Genomic DNA, 20,478 nt, shown 5'->3' with positions numbered 1-20,478 from the left:
GAACTGTGAAGGCTTGGCAATAGCAGGATGAACTGACCACATAGCCCTCGCTGAGGCAGAGCAAGCATTTGGTGTGGCCGTCGGAATTTGGCATCTTCGACACACAGTTGGTGCAACACTTGAAGCGCATCGTTGACATCTACAAATTTTTAAAGAGAGATGCGCAGAGGAAAAAAAGGAACCGGGGAGCCTTAGGGAGGAGTGGGCGGGGTTACCGCCAAAATTTGAAACATCACAGCTTAGAAAGCTTTCTGTTTGAGCCTGTACAGGCACAGTAACTCCAAATTGTGTGCAGTCACAGAGATCACGAAGAAAAATAAAACCTTTCATTTGATTCAAGAAATAAAAACGCTTAAAAAGTTTGGAGATTCATATATTTGTATTTAAGTTATCTTCTGAACAGTTAAAATATTTCTTTTAAAAAAAACCACACTTGTTACCATGACCCTAGCTCAAGTGAACATTAGTACATTAGCGACACAGCACCAGAACATAATCACAAAAATTCCAAAGCACTCATTACTTTTAGAATCTAGAGAACAAAGAGAGCAGAGTTACAAATACGATCATATGCTTTTCTTTTCAACCTCTTGTGCCCACAATTCTACAAGCCTCTTGCAGTTGCAATAGACATGTGCTAGTCTATTGGGTGTATACTTTCAAGGGAACAAGATATTAGGTAAGAGTCATTGTCATCATAACCAATTCTCTTTTGCCAGATTGTGAAGTTGCATCCCTTCCCACTATGACATATATAAGCAAAACAGACAATTCCCTTTCTTAGAATAAAGACACAAAAGGTTCATTTATATTCTGAGCAGCATTCCACTGTATGACCAGCAGCTATTTTCTCTTTCCCACTTCAACCAGTTATGATTTGATATGTGAAAATTTATAGCTCCTTTTTTACTTCCAGAGAGTGATGGAGATCAAATCTCTGTGTCAAACAATACAAGCAACTAGTTGGATTAGTTATAGATAGAAAATAAAACAGGGCATTTAGAAGCATTTCAGAAAAGAAAATTCCCTCGGCATTTTTCTAGTAAAGCATCTGGTTGGAGCAGTATTGTCCAAATGCTGGTCTTCCAGATTTTTTGGATTTCATCTCCCAGAATCTCTGATCACTGGCCAAGGCAGCTGAGGCTCTTGGGAGCTGAAGTCCAAAACACTTGAAGAGCCAAAGTTTGGGAATCACTAGCTTAAGTGTAATGCAAGCAGGGTATGTTTTCCAATTCTGCACTGGAATGTATGCATATTAGCTCTTTGGGAATCTCAGCTTCCACTTTAAAAATGGAAGCCTTCTAGCCTACGTTGTAGTGAAAATGTATTAGAAAGCATGCAAGAATAATTGTGAAATGCCCTGTCAAACAGCGGAGCATCAGTTTCTGCAATCCATCTTCACAGCCTTATTTTGCTCTTTCCCATACGGTCAGCCCTGCACAACCATCAAGTCTCTCTGACAGGTTGCTTCTCTGTGCCCAACATTTGTATACTACGCAAGAACTCAAATACTGAGTTCAGAACAAAGCATGCAAATTAATACTTAAGCAGATTTGGGCACTTTTTTGGATTTGTATAATTTATTGTGAACACTGACATTTGAGTTTTCTACGCACAAAAGGAGACCAGGCAAATACTGCACCAGGAAAGGTGATTTGAGATCAGAGAATATGACCCAGATGAAAGCTTCTAAACAGAGTTAGACTTATTTTTGTCACCCAGTGATAGGGTAGATGTGGAAATGTCTAATATCTCCTTTCTCACATACTCCACATCAGTGAAACATCACTAACTTATAAATCTTGGCATGATCATTACTTTACAGGATCTGAATACAACTGAGCATCAACCCAATGACATTGTCCAGACCTAAGTCACTTATCCAACATGTAACTACATTTGTGGAAGGATACAGCAGGATCTTGGAGACAGCTTCTATTCTGAAAAGCAGATGGGTAGTCGCCCAACTGCAATTTCACTAGGAAGTTCTAGAGGATGGGCTCAACCCATGCATTAATTTAGTAACCATGGTACAGATCAAGATCAAGAGGTGTGTCTTATAATACAAAGACGTTGCTCCCAAAACATGCAGTTCTTAACATGCAGAATTTAAACTTGTGGAGGTTGCTTAGGGAAAGGTGGCTTAAATTCAAAATTGTGCTTCCATTACCACAGTTAGTTCACGCTGGATACGTGGGAGTGATTTCATTCAAAAGGGTGATCACCCAGAAACACTACATAGCGAGCAAAGGAATATCATTTGGAAGGTCTCTTAGTTCAAGAGAATTACTACTTGATGGGAACCTGGGGCACAGCTTGGAATTAATATGCATCATATAGGCATAAGGGACCATGAAAACATTGTGTATAATTTCTAAGTTTGTCTAATATTTCCTCCCCAAATAGAGGAGAATGTGCTAAGAAGGAGTCATGCAACTTGGGTAGGCCTTCATTACAGAAAACCACTAGATTTTCCTCCTGCAAAGAGTTCACTCATCCCAGTATGGAGTAACAGTGGAAAAAACACAAGTCATTTCTCCTGAGTGTTAACTCTAGGATATGTTTGAGCCTCATATCATTTTTGCGAGGTGTCAAATACCTACTATTCACTTTCAGATTAAAAATAGAGAATGCCATCCTCTCTTATTTTTTACATTTCACAAGGAAGCATAGAGCCTTAAAACAGTCAACAACTCTTCAGCTTGCAGGTACATGAAAAGCGTAGCAGTGGTTCTCAACCAGGTGTTTTGGCCTACAAGTCCCAGAAATCCCAGACAGTTTATCAGCTGTTAGGATTTCTGGGAGTTGAAGGCCAGAACATCTGGGGACCCACAGGTTGAGAACCATTGCTGTATAGGATTCCTATGCAACATATTCAGTTGTGCACACACACTGAGTTCATGAGAATTAGCTGTTTTACTGTTAGAGATTCCCATTTTATATAGTAGGGTGGTCTCCTATGGTTAAGAGTCAGGTGTGCGTTACAAGTGAATTCCTGCCAGTAGACTACTTCAGAGTGAAAGGCAGGAGAACTATTTGTGATCAGCAGTTCCAAGTCAACATTTCCTTCTAAAGCAAGCTCTAGAATTCTATGTAATTTAGGGGGAAAAAGAAAGAAAGCTCCTCTAGTTTTCAGTTCAAATCCTTTCAGGAATAACGATCCCATCAGACTAAGAAAGATTGATGCATAGAAATGACCAGATACAAGGCTTTGAGCCTTTCAGTGAACACCAGCCTCTTTCTAAATTGTTAGAAATAGTATAGGCTGAAAACTGTAAACTTCATTTTTTTAAAAAAATTCTTCAAACTTGAGTGGGCTAGAAATTGAAAGAGCAGATCTCCATTCCTCCAGTAATCTTTTTCTATAGTGGACCTTCATTTTATTTTTTAAAACCCACCACTTCTTCCTTTGAAATTTTTTAAAGCAAAACATATTATAGTTAATTGTTCAGTACCGTGTTTGATTGGAAAAACCAAAAGCATTGCTTAGAAATGTTCAGAAACGGCAGCAAGAAAGATCAGGACCATAATAACCATGGAAGGGTTGCACCAGCAATCTCCTCTTTGATCCCCAAACTCCTTGTAACATAGCCCACCTGCAAAAATAAATTGTGCTTGACGCAGCCACTACCAAATAGACACACACACAAACACACACACACACACACGTGCCAGCATTCAGGTGAGAAAGCACTGATCTCACAGCTCTGCTTGCAAGAAAAAAAGAATGAAAATAACCTGTTGATGCTCCAACTATAGCAGATCTGCAGTCTTGTACAGAGTTGACATTGCAAAGCCTATAGGCCAGGGACCTAAGGGGATGGTGATTAAGGAGTGTCAAGGACAAAAGTGTGTCTCCAAATATAAGAAAAAGTAAGTATGTGGTATAACTATTTCCCTCCCCTTTCTATACAAAGCACTATGCAGGGCAAAATCTTCTGATAGCTGAAGGGCTTATGTTTATGATTACAGAAAGACAGGTGCATGTGTGCATGAATAGATCAACATAATCCCTGTCCAAAATGAACAGTTACTGCTGACTATGCCTTTGGTGAAGATATGGGTTTGGATTACATATAGACTGAATACCCTTGGATAGGGCAGAGGTGCTCAATGCAAATCAATATTAACAGACAGGACCAGCTGTCCAATTATCCTTAGTTCCACCAACTTACTGAACGTATTGAGCCTGGCTTGGTAAATGCCAAAATTGGGCCATTTCAACTCCCAAGGAAATAAAGAATACACAGGTTACAGAGGTAACCTGCCTGGATAGCAGCATAAATTCAAAATTCTTGTTTCATTTCTTCCTCAAACAAATGCTTAACAGAAGAGTTAGCATTTCATTGTCAGAAGACAATACTTCTAATAGTCTCATGAGATGATGGCAATTATCAGAACTGCTTCTGAAGGAAGTGGGGATAACTTAGTACCATGGGACAGGTTTGTTTTTGGTCTTTTATGCTACTAGACAAGATTCCCCATGTTTCTTTTCCTCTGTTCTCCCATTCTGCATTAATTAGCCTTAATAACTTGCAGATTGTAAAGAGAATCTTCGTAAACCTCCAGTGCTTCACTGATTTTGTTGGCATTACACAACAGCCAGCCTGCCAGTAACAATACAATCAGGTTAGCAAGTAATATTTGAATGACCAGGTAATTCATTCAGTACTGATGGGTGTTCGTGAAGATACTTCTAGTACTGACATCATACTGTTCCCTGGAATAAAGGATGCAGGTCTCATGGGGCTCCAAGGCAGAAGCAAAGGAAACAGGAGAACAAGATACTTTGTTCTTACCAAGAGCCCCAATATAGTGAACCATTATGTAGCCCCACTACAACCATTAATCTTCTCTTTCAGTATAGTACTAGACTTTGACCGAAGAAAGCGAACCATTCATTTGATGTCAACTCCTGACCAACATTTCATACACATGAATAATTGCAAAGGCTTAGTTAAAATTGTTTAGACTTTTATCATGATCTTTTAACTGATTTCTGGCCACCATGGCCTCTTTTTTTCCAAAAATCTGGCCATTTTCTAAGGTTCAAGGCCCTCCCACAACTAAGTAGAGGTGCTTACACAAGTCTCAAAAGGTGGAGGCATCAACCTGCTGTTCCCCTTCTACCAATACATCAAATGGCGCATCTTCTGAAAGAATGCAGGGTGGCAACGATTTTTCTGCTTAAGAGCAAAGCAAGAAACATGGCAACATGTTAAATATATTTATAAGATGCCTGTAGTCGGAACACGAGAGAAGATGTGGTGGGATAGAAGAGGGGAAGTCTAACACATCAGTCATTCAGGAAACATAAATCTTCTGATATAGCAGCACTTGAGCAGTCAGCTGAGTTGAGATGACCTCGTTCAGGATCAACCTCATGCCAACTTGGTTCCAGAAGTGTATCTTGAGGGTTTCTGTTCAGGAATATGTGATGTGGGTAATTCTTTTTCCCTGGCATTGGCAGACAGTTTAAATATCGCAGCTTAAATGAGTCCTGGAGGAAAAAAAAAAAAAAGACAAGGCATGAATTAAACAGCTTACCTCTAGTTTTTTCTTAGTGCCTTTGTTTTTAGGCCTGTTCCTAGGATTATTTTGGGCACTGATTCAGAAAATGGCATTGGATAGGTTGCATCAGCTCTAGTTGCTTAGATATAGTTATCGATTTTTTATGGGCGACCAACCAAATGTAGATACAGTTGGCCAATCCTTTGGAGCACAGAAAATGAGTGCTATGCAATATCCAAACCCGGATCCTCCTTTCTAAACTTAATTTTTAAAATGTTTTCCTCAGACAAAAAGTAAACAAATCTTATTGGTAGGAAACTAGATGACTGACTAGAAAAATTGATGAGATGACCTTCTAAACTCCTATTTGGAGTCCCTTATTCAGGTATCTGCGAAGACTGTATTAAGGAATTAGACAGAACTTAGGCCTTTTAGAATACTATAAAGCACTTCGACATTTTCATCTATTGTGTCTCCACTATACATCACACCTGCCATCACCAAGGCCTCTTGGGTTTTTACCTGTGTAAGTGTGAGGTACAGTTTAGTGCTATTTATCTAGAGATGTAAGTATATGTTCTGGAAGGGGAGCGGTTAGAATCTCCTTGAGTAGCCAGGTCATTGAGGAAGTCCCAGATAAGGATGGTGTCATCATGCGAGCTGCTGACAATTTGAAATTCATCAAACTGGAGCCGGAAAACTCTGCCAGAGTGCTCCTGGGTGGAGAAAGAGAGAAGCCAAAATGAGTGAATAACGAAATTTAGCACCCACCTGCTTACCTTGAATATGATATGTTGAAAAATCCAAGAATCAGAGTTTCTTTTTTATATAAAAGCAAATTTCCAATCCAAACAAAATTAAAGTTGGAATGAATTGGCAGTGTTTGGAAGACTCAGAAATCTGGTGTTGTCTTCTAACACTCAGGAACACTACTCTCGCTGCCTTCTCTTTGTCCCTTATCATATTCCCAAAGGTCACCTCCATAGTTTCCACCACAGATGAGATAGTTCAATGTTGCAACATTTTGAAACACTGGTGAGTGAAATACATTTCCAAATATTAGAAGCACCATGAAATTATGCTAACTTCACATTTGCTGCAGTCTTGGAATTGGACCTTTCTGCTTGCGGCCAAACATAATGTTTTAGATAAGAAATACAAAACAGCCTATAAACGCACAATGCCCCACATAAATACCTCACTGGCCTTTTTGGTAAACTATCAAACTATTTCTAATGTAAGCAGTGTGAACAAAGCGTAGAAAGGTGGTTGGCAAGTTCAGAGGCTGGAGAAAAATGATAAATAAAGGCTTTCAAGCAGAATCCTGTTGGTGATTCCCAACTAGAGCAGACCCATGGAATCAGCTTCTCAGGATTATACGTTTTTTCACTTCTTTTCTGTTTTTCTGCTTTCTTTTCCTGATTTTTTTTTTTAAAAAACTTTTGATTTTAAATTAGATTTTGTTAAATAATCCATGGGAGGTGGGCACAACATCATGTGTTCATCACAGAGCTAGGTTAATTTCAAGACATTGAAGAATAGCAGAAAAACTCCACGTGGAATATTATTTCAGTTATAAAAGCACCTGAAACCTCCCTGTTTCTGCCCAATCATTCTTGAGTAAGACTGTGAGACAGCTTAATGAGGCAGTGAAATCTAGGGGTTTGTTTACATTGGTAACTTAGCCACAAGCAGCAGGTTTCATAATCCAGGCTCAGATGAAGTGTGAACAGAGTCACTCAGGGGCAATGGACACAGACGCCCCTAGTGCCTCATTAATGCTCAATGAATTCTACACTGCTTCCCACATTTGGTGGTCTAGAATCAGAAAAACAAAACAGGATGCTTCTTCTTTTTTTTCAATTAACACTGTGTTCTCTATGAAGAAGCATGGCAGTATTCAGGGAAGCAGCCAAGCTGGCCCTACACTATGTTGTTCAGCTCAAAGCACATTAGGAAGAAATGTGTCTGTACTACTATAAGGATAGGTAAGTCCGTGAAGAGGTAAACTCAATATATTGTGGGCATAATTTTTGGATGAGCATGGCAACCAGGCATGTACCATAGAGACTTGGCTGGATAAGGCACCAGTGGGGAGGGAATTAAATTCTCTCTCAGCTCTGTGCACAAGGGCTCTCTGTCCAGCAACACATGAGATGTGGGCAACCAGGAGGTGGAGATGTCATGGTCTATTGAGAATCCATCTCCCTGATCAGGTACTTTATCTCACAGTTTCTGGATTTGAGTCTGTGCACTTGAAGCTGGTGGATAGGACATATTAGGGATGCAACAGGATTCTTTTGGAAACATAAACTTGTAAATGTCTTCTGTATGGGAGCATTAAATGTAGTTATTCTTCTTAAATTGAGGGTATCACCCAGAAAACTTTCAGTACTGCATTATACTGACATCTTGATTAGCACCCTGGACAAATAGCTATATGAAGTTTTCCCCCTAAATGTAACTTCTAGTGAAGGCAAGGAATAAATTTTTTAAATAGGCAATAAAATACTAGTGCACAAGCCCATCCCTCAGATGCCAAAAGAAACGCTTAATTAAATAGTAATCAGTTTCTTAAAGTAGTTTATGTCAGACCCCTGGCAGCTGGGCACCAAGAACCATACACGGAGGCCAATCTCTATCTAATATCTTTATTAAGGAAATATATAAAAGCAATAAAAACAAGTGGAGAATATAGTCCAGAAGCAGACCTTTCAAATGAGGTCAAATATAGTCCAAAATGTATTGTCCAATAAATGTTATTAGAGTTCAAAGTTCTTAATCCAATACCGAAACACACACTATTGCCAAGCAATAGTGTGGGGAAATGTCAGAGTCTTAGAAGTCCAATGAAGCTTGACAACAAGGCTGGAAATAGACTTGGTTCTTTGACAAGGTCCGTGACTAGAAACAAGGCAAACAGTGAATCTTGGAACAAGGTCCGTGGATAACAGCAAGGCAAGGCAGTACTTGAATTCTTGATCCGGGAAGCAAGGAACTGGGGTTACGAAGTCCACACACGATCTCACACCTGAAGCAGCTCTGTTGACTCCGCAAAGAATCTCCCTCGTCAAACACCTATATTGGGTCTCGTTTTCCCGCCAACAATCTCTTTCCCTAGAGAACGAGAAGCGAAACCCAACTCTGTCCAGATGCAAGACTCCTTAGAATTTCCCAAGGGAAGCAGGCCTAATCAGCCTGTTGTTTGGCAGTGATTCGTAAACTCCTGCGATTTGCTTCTCTGACTCCTCTGTCTCTAGAGTAAGATTCCCTCCTGGGAAACGGAGGCGAGGAATGCCCAAGGTCTGTTTTTGTCAGGATCCTGGCTGCAGAGCACCAATAACCTTACACAGAGGCCAGTCTCTATCTAATATCTTTATTAAAGAAATATATAAAATCAATAAAAACAAGTGAAGAATATAGTTTAGAAGCAGACCTTTCAGATGAGGTCAAATATAGTCCAGAAATGTATTGTCCAATATAAGATATTAGAGTTCAAAGTTTTAATCCACTTGACCGAAACACACACTTTGCCAAGCAATAGTGTGGGGAAAAAACAGAGTCTTTAAAGTCCAATGAAGCTTGACAACAAGGCTGGAAATAAACTTGATTCTCGACTAGATCCATGACTGGAGGCAAGACGAACATGAAGCATGAACAGAGTCCGTGGTAAAACCGTGAGACAAGGCAAGGCTTGAAGCTAGATCCGGAAAGCAAGGAACTGGGATTACGAAGTCCACACACGATCTCTCTCCTCAAGCTGATCAATTGACTCCGCAAAGAATTCCTCGTGCCAACCACCTATATTGGGTCTCGTTTTCCCGCCAACAGAACTCTTTCCCTAGAGAACGAGAAGCGAAACCCAACTCTGTCCAGATGTGTGACTCCTTAGAATTTCCCAAGGGAAGCAAGCTAATCAGCTTGATTTCTGGCAGCAATGCGAAAACTCCTCCGTTGAGCTTCTCTGATTCCCCTTTCTCTGGAATAAGATTCTTTTCTGGGAAACGGGGGGGGGGGGAGTTCTGCCCAAGGCCTGTTTGGCTGAATTCTTGAGGGCAAACATCAACATCCTGCAGGTGAAGAGACTCCGGCTCTTGCTGAACCGGCGAAAACCCCATGTTTTCCTCTTCGTCTGCCACAATAGTACTAGGAACAGGACTACAAGGCCCATGAGTCATCACAGTTTTACTGAATTCTTGGGGACAAACATCAACATCCGGCAGGTGAAAGGACTCCGGCTCTTGTTGAACCGGCGAAAACCCCATGTTTTCATCTTCATCTGCCACGATAGCACTAGGAACAGGACTACAAGGTCCATGAGGCATCACAGTTTAGCAGTTTCAAGTGAAGTCTTACATAGGCCAGGGCAGTGGCAGTTCCATCTCTTTCTGGGCCTAGGCTTCTAGCATGATGGAGCCATACCTGCTTTTTATTGGATAGGATTGGGCTTTGCAAATTGGGGAGTCTAGGTGACCAATATAACAGCTCCCAGAAAATCCATGCAGATTCAAACTAACAGGTATAAGGCAAAGAACACCCAAAAGAATCTTCGTCTATAACAGTGGTTCTCAACTTGTGGGTCCCCAGATGCTTTAGCCTTCAGCTCCCAGAAATCCCTTAAGATGGTAAACTGGCTGGGATTTCTGGGAGTTATAGGTGAAAACACCTGGGGACTCACAGGTTGAGAAGGTAAGGGGATTGAAGAACCACATTTGTGCCAGGTAACACACAAAAAGTGGTATCTATGGGGGTTGTACTTAAGAGATACAGTTATACATTGACTTGAGAGTTTAAATCCTTCTGTGACTGACCTCTTAACTCAGAATGATCTTATCTCAAAATGAATGGTCCCACTGAAATGCACTGAAATACTATTAATCCGTTCTTTAAGCGTTTTTAAATAAGTAAAGGTACTTTATAAGTAACAAATAATGTATAAATGCACACTCACATGGAACAATAAAAAAGAAACATCAACTTTAAAATAGTAGAAGCACAAAGTTGTGGCACAATGGTAGAAGCACAAAGTTGTGGTAAGGAAGCACAAAGCACAATTTTCATGCAGAAGCATAATTTTCTTCATACTGTACTAATTCTAGCCTCCCATCCTCCTTCTCTTCCTCTCCCTCCCTTTTTCCCTTCCCCTCCCTTTCCATGAAGTCAAACAAACCAGTAATAAAAAACACACAAAATCAACTAAACCAAAACACCTCAAAGCAGACAAGAGCAAAGCGAACAGCTATCTCCCAAAGTGGACAAGAACATGAGGCACAGAGGCTGCTCCCTTGAAGCCCTAAAGCCCTCTGTACTCTTGTGCTAGCACTCCCTCTGGCACTACCTCTTAAAGTGCTGTTCCTATGTCCAAGCAAAACCTGGGCTGAGTGACGGCTCTTAACTCAAAATGCTCTTAAGTAGAAGTTCCACCATATATCTGAATTGCATGCTAGAGATACAATTCCCAAGCAGGATCTTGACATTTCTTCAGGACTGGTATTTAAATTTAAACTACAAAACTAAAAATCTATCCATGGTTTTATTCCTCTTTCTACATCTCTCTGTCTCTTATTTGAATTCAGGAAAGAAGGAAAATGAATTTTTGAAAATGCCATTTCACTCCTACCTACCCATTCATGGAAAGGGAGTAAGTGAAATTAAAATGCATAAGAAAGATGCAGGGAACAGAAGGATTTCTTGAGTGGCATGGCAGCAGTACCAAGGACGGAACCAAGAGAGCACAGCTGAGAGAAAGAATTCCTATGAGGCACTAAACAACATGTTAACAAAGAAATGTCAATCTAAGATCAAAGCAATCTTAGAAGATGCCTCCATGTAGAGATTAATCTCCCTAATGACTAACAATGCAAAAGGTTGACTTCATATATACATAGCTCTCATGTAACCAAACAGGCAAACAAAAGCATACACTCAAATAGCATTAGCAGAAATGAAACATGACTACAACAGAGAACTCTTCCAGCGTTCAAGTCATGACAAAAAGAGAGAAGACAGGAGAGTTAACCCTTCCAGAATTCAAGAAGCAGCCACCTGCACAGCCCCAAAGAGGGGTATTAAAAAAGCTTCCCCTGTTCAGAGAACGATGTAGAGATAAGTGAAAACAAGCAACCCCTACTCATCCTTCCTGCTTCTTTCTTGTCTGCTCTCCAACTGCTCTCTCATTCTTTCTTTCCTGAATACAACTCTGCACCATGACACATGCTTCCTTTTGCTGCTTCTCTTGTTGCTGTCATGCTTGGCAAGGTTTGTGCCATCAATATTCACAATAGAGTGAAAATACATCCAGAAGGACAAGTTGAACATCCCTAATCTGAAAATCCCAAACCCAAAACCTTTCGCCACCAGCTGCTCACTTCCACCTTTGTGGTGGTGACTATGGCACTCCAGCTCACTGATTCGGAGGAAAGCAGTTGGCAGACTCCCCAGAAATCTCCTGTATACTGTAGTACTGTATTTCCCTCCACAAGTATCAGGTCCCTTCTATCCTCAACCTCACAGACCCTCAGTCTCTTTCCAGTCTCACATCATAGCACCTTATCACAGTAATCTTTGGCTAATCTTTGGGAATGGGGCCTGCCAAGCGTCATCACATAAAGCTGGCTTGGCCCCACTCCATTGATGGCTGTAGTAGCAAGGAAGCGTCGCAAGACACTTCCTCACCAACAACGGAAGGTAAATTGTGTTTTGGGTTGATGGAGCTACCCACATTTTTGGGGCCTTTCCCCCATGTGATGAGGGAAAAGGGAGGATGTGTGGGTTGATGTGAGGCACCACGTGCACCTTCTGTTTCACTGGCTATTGTTGGCAAAATGGAGCAAAATAGGGGAGATACGTTTGATGAGGTCCTGAACACAAGTAACAGATAAACAAAATGTGAAACTGAAGAAAGATACAAAGCAGATCCTCATCCCTTCATAGATTCTCATGGTGTATATGAAAGGATAAAGGATATATAACTTCTAATATCAACATCTTGGTTTTGATCTCTGGTTCCAACATATAATGAATCTGTATTTGTTGGAGCGACTGCAGATGAACATACGGTATTCTATTGCAGTTTATCCAACGAGATGAGTCTTCCTTACAAATTACTACTGAAGAGAGTTTTCTCTCCTGTTTTCAACCAACTGAAAATGCTTACCACAAGAGTACGCAGGCACAGGGTTCCAGCGGGGGCGCGAGGGTCCAGAGCAGCCACCAAATCCCACACTTTAATTTTCCTGATAGCAAGAAAGAGAAAATAAAATATGAACACCAGAAGAAATTAAAATGAATCAGCCATTATACAAAATTTAGATAATAAATCCAGTATGTGTGTGGTGGGAGGAGTTGAAAGAAGGGAATAAACACTCATTCTTACTGTTTTCTTCTCCTATTTACTTTTGGGTCAAAATGGATATTCGACTAATCTTAAAGGATGGGAAAACTATGTGGTTAACACAACGAGTGATATCAACAGAATCAGAAAGAATGACAAAAGGTTACACTGTAATGCTACACTGTATTGAAACAGGCAAATGACAAATATATGTGAACGAAAACATGGTATGGCATTACCAAATCCACCCTTTCTTTTATATGAGAAAAGTAAATGAAGGAAAAAGGCTGCTTCTGAGTAGGTAGATAGGAACACAAGATACTCTTGCAGCTGAATCTATACTGTCAGGTGAGCTCCCACCAAAACCAAACTTCCTAATTCACTATGTCATAAAGGTTTAGAGCAGTGGTTCCCAACCATTTCTTGACCAGGGACCACTTTGACCAGGGACCACTTTGACCAGGGACCACTCTCCAACATTAATACCAAAAGGATTACAAATCGGTTTTCGGTCAACTTTAGATTTGGTTTGGTTATTTGGGGTGCTGATTCAAAAAATTGCATTGGATATACCACATCAGCTTGAGTTTCTGATACAGAACATATGCCATTCAGTAGTCGCCATCTGCTTGCCCACAAAAAAACATATTTAATAATCTAGAGCTGATGTGGTCTAGCCAGCACAATTTTCTGAATCAGCACCCCAAATAACCCTAGGAACAGGCCTAAAAACGAAGACACCAAGAATTTTTTTTTGGTTGGGCTGTGATATTATCTGTGGATTTTGTTAATGCTCATGTTAAAAAAGAAGAAAGGGAGGGGCTGAGATTGAAAAAAATATATACAAAAAGCAGAGCGCGATACCCAAGAAACAGTCCCTAACAGCTTTAACAACAACAACAACTTTTAGGGACTAAATAGGGTATAACAAAGGACTGCTTTCCCATTATAACTGATGTGTGGCAATGGGAGCTAACTACTACTACTACTACTACTACTACTACTACTACTTTGGGGGACTAAAGGGTCTTACAAAGGGCTGCTTTCCCATTACAACTCTTGTGTTTGGCAATGGGAGATAATGATAATTACTTTGGGGGCTGCGTCCCTTATTTTAGGTCTCGCAGCCCACTCGTGGGCCAGGTTGGGAACCACTAGTTTAGAGAAAGCGATTAGCAATCTCACACATTTACAATTAATATGTGTCACCTGCCATCAACATGAGTTCTAGTCATGAATCCAGGGCTGCTCCATCAATGATTGGATATAGGAAAATTATTCAAATTTCTGTTTAGCCATAAGGCTCACTGGATACTTTGTTAAGTCACTACCTCTCAGTCCATTTTCATACAAATTGGCTTTGAAGATAAGAAATAAGAGATTCCCCACTAAGACTCATTTTGTGTCTTTCGCATTCCAAAACAATCAAGACTAAGGGGAAAGTGTTTGTGGATATTTGTTCTCTATCACTCACCCATCGTAGGCTCCGCTTACTATCCTCTTGCTATCAAAGCGAATGCATCTCACCAGCTCTTCATGACCTTCTAGGACTCGCAAGCAAGCTCCGCACTCAATGTCCCATAACCTGTCAGAAGACAAGGTAAGCAATCATTGTTAGGGAATTATTTTCAAATACTATACTTGCCTATTTAATTTAGGAAAAGGAGGACTGTTAATCCCCAATTTTCCTTCTACAATAGTATTTGCACTCAGAAAACCATGATTTTCAATGTGAAACCTTATTTTTCATTTCTAAAAAATTCAGTACAGCAGTCATTTCCTTGAATAACCACTTAAATACCATTTGGGCAAAATTTCACTCTCGCTGGGAGTCGGTTTTGCTACTGGAAGAAAACCCCATTTTTTGGTTTTTTTTTACTGAAAACATGCTTTTTCCAGTAACACCTCCAATTTCAGCTTCTGAGAGGAAATCTGCCACAGTCAGCTGTGCTTTGGTAACCTTCAGTTACCTTAAAATAATACATGTGAGAGACCTTTGGTGTAGGTTCAGAAACGTCAGGTAGTTAGAATGCTGTTGTTGATTTTGGTTGGAATGGACAGCAAGGAACAAATGACACAAATTCTTAGGCAGCCAAAATATCAGCAAGTTTGCTTTCAAGTCACATATGATGGTGTTTATATAAAGTCACAAACAGTTTGGGTCCAAGTGCTTTCTTCACACAAGGTTTGCAATTTTCATAGATCTGCATTTAATATCTGTCAGTCATATTACAATATAAAATTGATTTGTTGCCAACATAGTGACAATTTGATAAAAAAAAATACAGCTGATGAGTAAATTATCTATCCCTATCTTGAAGTAATGGATTTGTAATTGGAGTCTGCAGGACTTTTCCAAGGTTGCCCCAGGGGAACAGGTGGTGTTATATAAACTTTATGATAGATGGATAAAAAGACAGTTGTTACACATTTTATGATCCATGAAGCAAATGGCTGTGTAACTTGAAAAAGCAGTTCTATGGTTTTTTGACCTCTCTTTTATCTAAGAAATGGATCTTTTAAATGGTAATTCTACCTTCCAAGTTGGAAGACGTTTAAAGGTTGCTCTTTATAAGAAAATTTACAGAGGATAGGGTACATAAGAAGGTGAAATCATGAGGATGCTGAATTTAAAGGGGGGGGGGGGTTAGATATAGGACTGAGAAGTTCTCAAAATGTTCAGAGCTCTTATTTGTATGGCTTGCTACAGAGTACTCTAACTGGCAGTGTTCTGTTTTTGAAACATGTTATATACTATGGAGGGATGGTTGTTGAGTCTGATGCATTTAGCAGAAATGAAAAAAATGTATCATTTCACATTAGGGATATTTCTCAAAGACTAGCAAGTTCTTGTAGATTTTTGTGGGGTGAAAAAAAGAAAATTATTTCATAACTTTTGGTTTTGATGATGATAAAGAAAATAATATGCCGTACAATAACTTTGAAGAGCGGGGGTAAGTATATATACATGCAAATATAACTGTAAAAGAAAATCAACGTCACCTTTCCCCTTCTGCTTTTGATCTGTATTTTTAATTTTTTATTTCAATGAATTTCAGTATTTTTATCTTTTTTTCTTTTCAATTTCTCTAGCTCTTTATATATATATTTTAAAAATCTTTAATGCAAACTATTTTTAAAATACAACTTTTTGTTAAAATACAGCTTTAACTGTTGTAGAAAAGAGATTTGTTTGGTGGCAACAATCTATTAACTCAGTGTCAATTCTGCTTGCCATGGATCTGAGGAAGGGTACTATGTCATAAATAGCAACTTTGTGGTGCACTGTACATCAAAAAAATACTTTCTTACTGTATGGAAAGGCAGATCATAATGTCTGTCTTTTTGTCCATCTCTGGGTCTCACTTCCATTAATAAGTGACCTGGTGCAACGATCTAACAGCCTCACACTCCACAAAATAAGCAACTTGTCTTTCTTCTTGAAATCTGCACAGAAAATCAGTGCAAAAAACACTGTGGTGAAATTACATTTTTGAACTTGTATTTTTAGTTAGGCCCTCCAAATTTATTTAATTGTGCAATTTTTACACTAGCTAAAGATGTTTTTCTTCTACCAGGTATTTAATATGATAAATTTCTGATGGTGGATGATATTGTTCTATTTTCTAGTTTTGAAATCTGGTGATTATGTAAGTTTCTTATTACTGAATGAATTAGTATTGCTTTGTAACCACTGCCTGTTTAACCTTTTAAATAAATATTGCCTCATTAAGCTTATCTTTAGATTTCAATTTATTTTCCTTTTTGTATTTTTGGTTGGAGTACTGAATGCCTCATGCAGCTTCAAAACTATGGGGCAATGTAACTCAACATATCACTACTGGACATGTTAAATTACTTAAAGCAAATGGAACTGAAAAGTTTCAGATAGAAGAGAAGGGCCCGGCTGTGGCGCAGCTGATTAGTAGCCAGCTGCAATAAATCACTAATGTCCGAGAGGTCATGAGTTTGAAACCCGGGTTGGGTTAAGCCCCCGACCATTAAATAGCCCAGCTTGCTGTTTTACCTAAGCAGCATGAAAGACAGTTGCATCTGTCAACTAGGAAATTTAGGTACGCTTTATGCGGGATGCTAATTTAACTAATTTACAAGACCATAAAATTGCCAGCAGCATGGGTAAAGGAATGAGGAAATACAGTACTCGATGTCACTAGTGGATGGTGAAGCAACAGCTCTTCCTGTGGCCGGAATCGAGCATACCCTCATGAAGCTGGAAATGTTAAATTGCCTCTGTGTGTGTCTACACTGTATGTTGTTTGTCTGATGGCATTGAATGTTTGTCATATATATGTGCATTGTAATCCACCCTGAGTTCCCTTCGGGGTGAGAAGGGCAGAATATAAATACTGTAAACAAATAAATAAAAAATAAGAGGACTAAAGAGGAAGGAGCAGCCTCCTTCCATCCATGCTGCATTTGGAACAGGCCTGTTCTACATGAATTTGGTAATTCTTGTGTACCTTGTGTCTGTTGCTAAAAACCTTTATCAATTAGGCAAGAATGTTTAGATGAAGAGGAAATTGTGTCCCTCAGTCACACTATACTGACAAAGTGGTTGCTTGCTTAAAATAAACAATGCCCTTTCTGTGTGGGGAGCTTTTTGTTGGAAGACAGTATGGGAAAATTTTAACAATGTCACCAACCTGGCTCCTATACTGATAGGAAAATTAGGGTAGCTACATAAGGACTTTATAAAAGGTATTGCCAGGCTCTGTGCCTTTTCTCCTTTCACAGAAGCTGCAATATGAAGAACTGAAGTTTTTAGGAACTGTCGATACTGGGCTGCATTTGCAGAATTCTAGTTCAAAGATTCTGAAGTTCTTAATCTTGGTAATAACCACTGACAAATGTGAAATCCTGTACAGGACATGGAGGTCATGCTGCTTTTGCTCAGCAGGTTTACAATCTGCATATAAAGGACAAGAGAACAGCAAGGGAAATGCATGCTTCCAGCCAAAGCTTTGCAGGCTGATTTCACAAAGCAAGCAGGCCAATATGCCCCAACCTGGATCCTGTCGAGATATGCTGCAGACTACTGCAAAATTCTAGCATATGAATTTTACTCTGTGTAAGCATAAAAGTAATTGTATTCCCCTTTAAATTTATTACCATATTGACATTTATATGTGTTGGTTATTACTATGTAGGACTATGGTTGCTTTCCCGAGCTCTGCAATATTTAACTACTTCCTGCTCAGCTTCCTACTGGGATTTGTGATTTCCAAATGTTATATCTCTAGATTTGTATTGTTTATTTGTTGTTGTTTTTACTAGAATGGCAGACAGTTCTGCTAAAGTGGAGCATCAAGCAAAGTTCACACATTAAGCAAACACATTTTCTTTTTCAAAACAAGGTTGCTCTTCAGATATTTGTTGAATCATATCATGAAGCAACACCCAAAGAGCCTCTTCCAGCAAAGCTATGAAGCTACTTTAAATTCTTTTGATCTTTAAAAGCGGTTAAATAGAATGCTGCTGGTGAGTGAAGGCGATAATTGGTGAATGGCTTCAACTGTCCCATCCCAATTCCCCATATCTCTCATTTAAATTGCCTGCTGCACAGCTCTCTGATCTCTTTGTTTTCATTACTTATGTTACTTCATATTACTTCAGTAACTAGCTTTCACTAAAGCTACACTGGTCAATTATCTGCCTCTAAAGTTCCTTAATGAAAGGATTTGTTTCTTCATTGTATTTGGACACTCAGCAGTTTAGTCTATTTGACCTTGGGCCTAGAGAATTACATACAATAACAAGAAAGAAAGGCATCATCAACTGGAATGACCTCTGTTGGTCTAATCAAAAGGGACCCCTTCCCAAGTTTTAAACTTTTGCAAACTCAGTAAAGTTTTTACCACTTTAAGTTACAACTATGTCTGCTTTGAAAATTAGTCCTAAGTGACCATTCAAACTGCACTGTTTACCCATCACCCATCACAGTGAAAAAAACAGAATTTCAAAAGTATGACAAGCACTGAGAGGACACTGTTATTTCTTGCAGGAACAGATGCGAATAATACTTTTGAGCAAATGAAACAATATGTTCACTGACATGAATCCTGAAATTTAAAGTAATTTAAGACTGCATTTAAATGAGTAAGGATGAAATATTGGAAGCTGATGCTTCCTACTTGTTCCATGTGGTCCAATTAATGATTTCCAATGGTTTTTGGTAGACTTCTCTTTCTAAAAGGAGTCAAATCCTATACTACTGTTATAATCTGAATCGCATCTCCAATATCTATTGTTCTTTTAAGATTTTGTCTGCTCGCAACAGAAAGAAGCAAACAGACTAAAGTCCAGGTCATCAGTTTTAAATGGGGCCTTTGGCCAAGCACCATAAGAAAAGCTGGGGGAAAAAATGCCAGTAGGACAATGGTACTGTATGAAACAACAACAACAACAATATAAAACTTTATTTATATACCGCCCTATCTCCTTAAGGGACTCAGAGTGGTTTCCAACATTTAAAAACATAGTCAGTTAAAATACAGCAATTTAAAACATTAGACACAATGATAGATGGGCATAACAAATAATCAAGAAAACACGTAATCCACCATTTAAAACCTAATAACAGAACTCCATCAATGAGTCCAAATACAGTGACTAAGATTCAGCATTAGAATGGCTAACTATAAAGTGCTAATTGTGCCAGGTATTCCAATACTGCGTGGGCAAGGATGGATAAAAGGCTAAACAAGGGCTTAGCTGAAGGGTCAAAGAGCTCTATTCAAAAATTTGCTTAAACCACCAGGTTTTCAGCTCTTTACAGGAGAGTAAAGTGGAGGCTTGCCTAATCTCTCTAGGGAGGGCATTCCAGAGCCAGGGAGCAACCACCGAGAAAGCCCTCTCCCTCGTCCCCACCAACTGTGCCTGAGACAGTGGCGGGAACGAGAGGAGGGCCTTAAGGCTTCTTTTTGCAAATCCAACTCTTAAGTAGATTTTTATGTATTATTAAATAATACTCAGGTCTATATATGAAGGAATATAAAGTGAAAAAATCATAAAGTGGAAAAAAAGAGGGACTTCCACACATTGTGGCTGCTATTTTTTTATTTTTTTATTTCCAACATTTATATCCCGCCCTTCTCACTCGAAGGGACCCGGGGCAGCGTACAAAATTGGCAACAATTCAATGCCTACACATAATTAAAACAGCAATGAAAATCCAATTAAAACAATTAAAACAATATAAAAATATAAAACATATGATTAAAATCCATTCATCCAAAATCCTTGTGCTGTAGCCGTAATAGAAGAAAAGTATTTTTATTTTTTTAAATATTAAGTACTTCATATATACATATGCAACAGAAAGACATATTCATGTGTTATCCTAATAGTCATGTATATGTGTAGAAATTTTAGTCAAAAAATCAACCCCAAAAATGGGGCCAATTTGTTCACAGATCAATGTGAGCACTGTACCTTGATTCTTAGCAAAAAAGGATGAGCTTCATTAATTCTGCAAACATTTAAAAGAAGCATCAATACCCTCTATCTAATGTGGCATTGCTTTTGGCATTTCTCAATGCCTGGACAGGGAAATGGCAGCAATGGCTAATGTAGCTGGTCCCTGAGATGGCACTGGTGCTTTCCCTTCTCCAAGG

General features: G+C 39.2%; 1 protein-coding gene across 9 annotated transcripts in view; it reads right to left on the bottom strand.

The window, feature by feature from the left end:
• Positions 1-360: 360 nt before the first annotated feature.
• The window catches only part of btrc (beta-transducin repeat containing E3 ubiquitin protein ligase), a 161,018-nt gene continuing 140,900 nt past the window's right edge, over positions 361-20,478 (bottom strand). For all 9 annotated transcript variants that reach the window (XM_008116051.3, XM_062976341.1, XM_008116052.3 and 6 more), the window contains 4 exons: positions 14,319-14,429; positions 12,668-12,746; positions 6,034-6,227; positions 361-5,500 (listed from right to left, as the gene is read on the bottom strand). In XM_008116051.3, the coding sequence (XP_008114258.1) occupies positions 6,066-6,227; positions 12,668-12,746; positions 14,319-14,429 (352 nt within the window). In that variant the 3' untranslated portion in view covers positions 361-5,500; positions 6,034-6,065. The remainder of the gene's footprint in view (positions 5,501-6,033; positions 6,228-12,667; positions 12,747-14,318; positions 14,430-20,478) is intronic.

This window comes from Anolis carolinensis, chromosome 3 (genome assembly GCF_035594765.1).
Source record: "Anolis carolinensis isolate JA03-04 chromosome 3, rAnoCar3.1.pri, whole genome shotgun sequence".
Lineage (NCBI taxonomy): Eukaryota > Metazoa > Chordata > Lepidosauria > Squamata > Dactyloidae > Anolis > Anolis carolinensis.
Note: the sequence above shows the minus strand (reverse complement) of the source record. Positions and strands in the feature narration are given on the sequence as shown.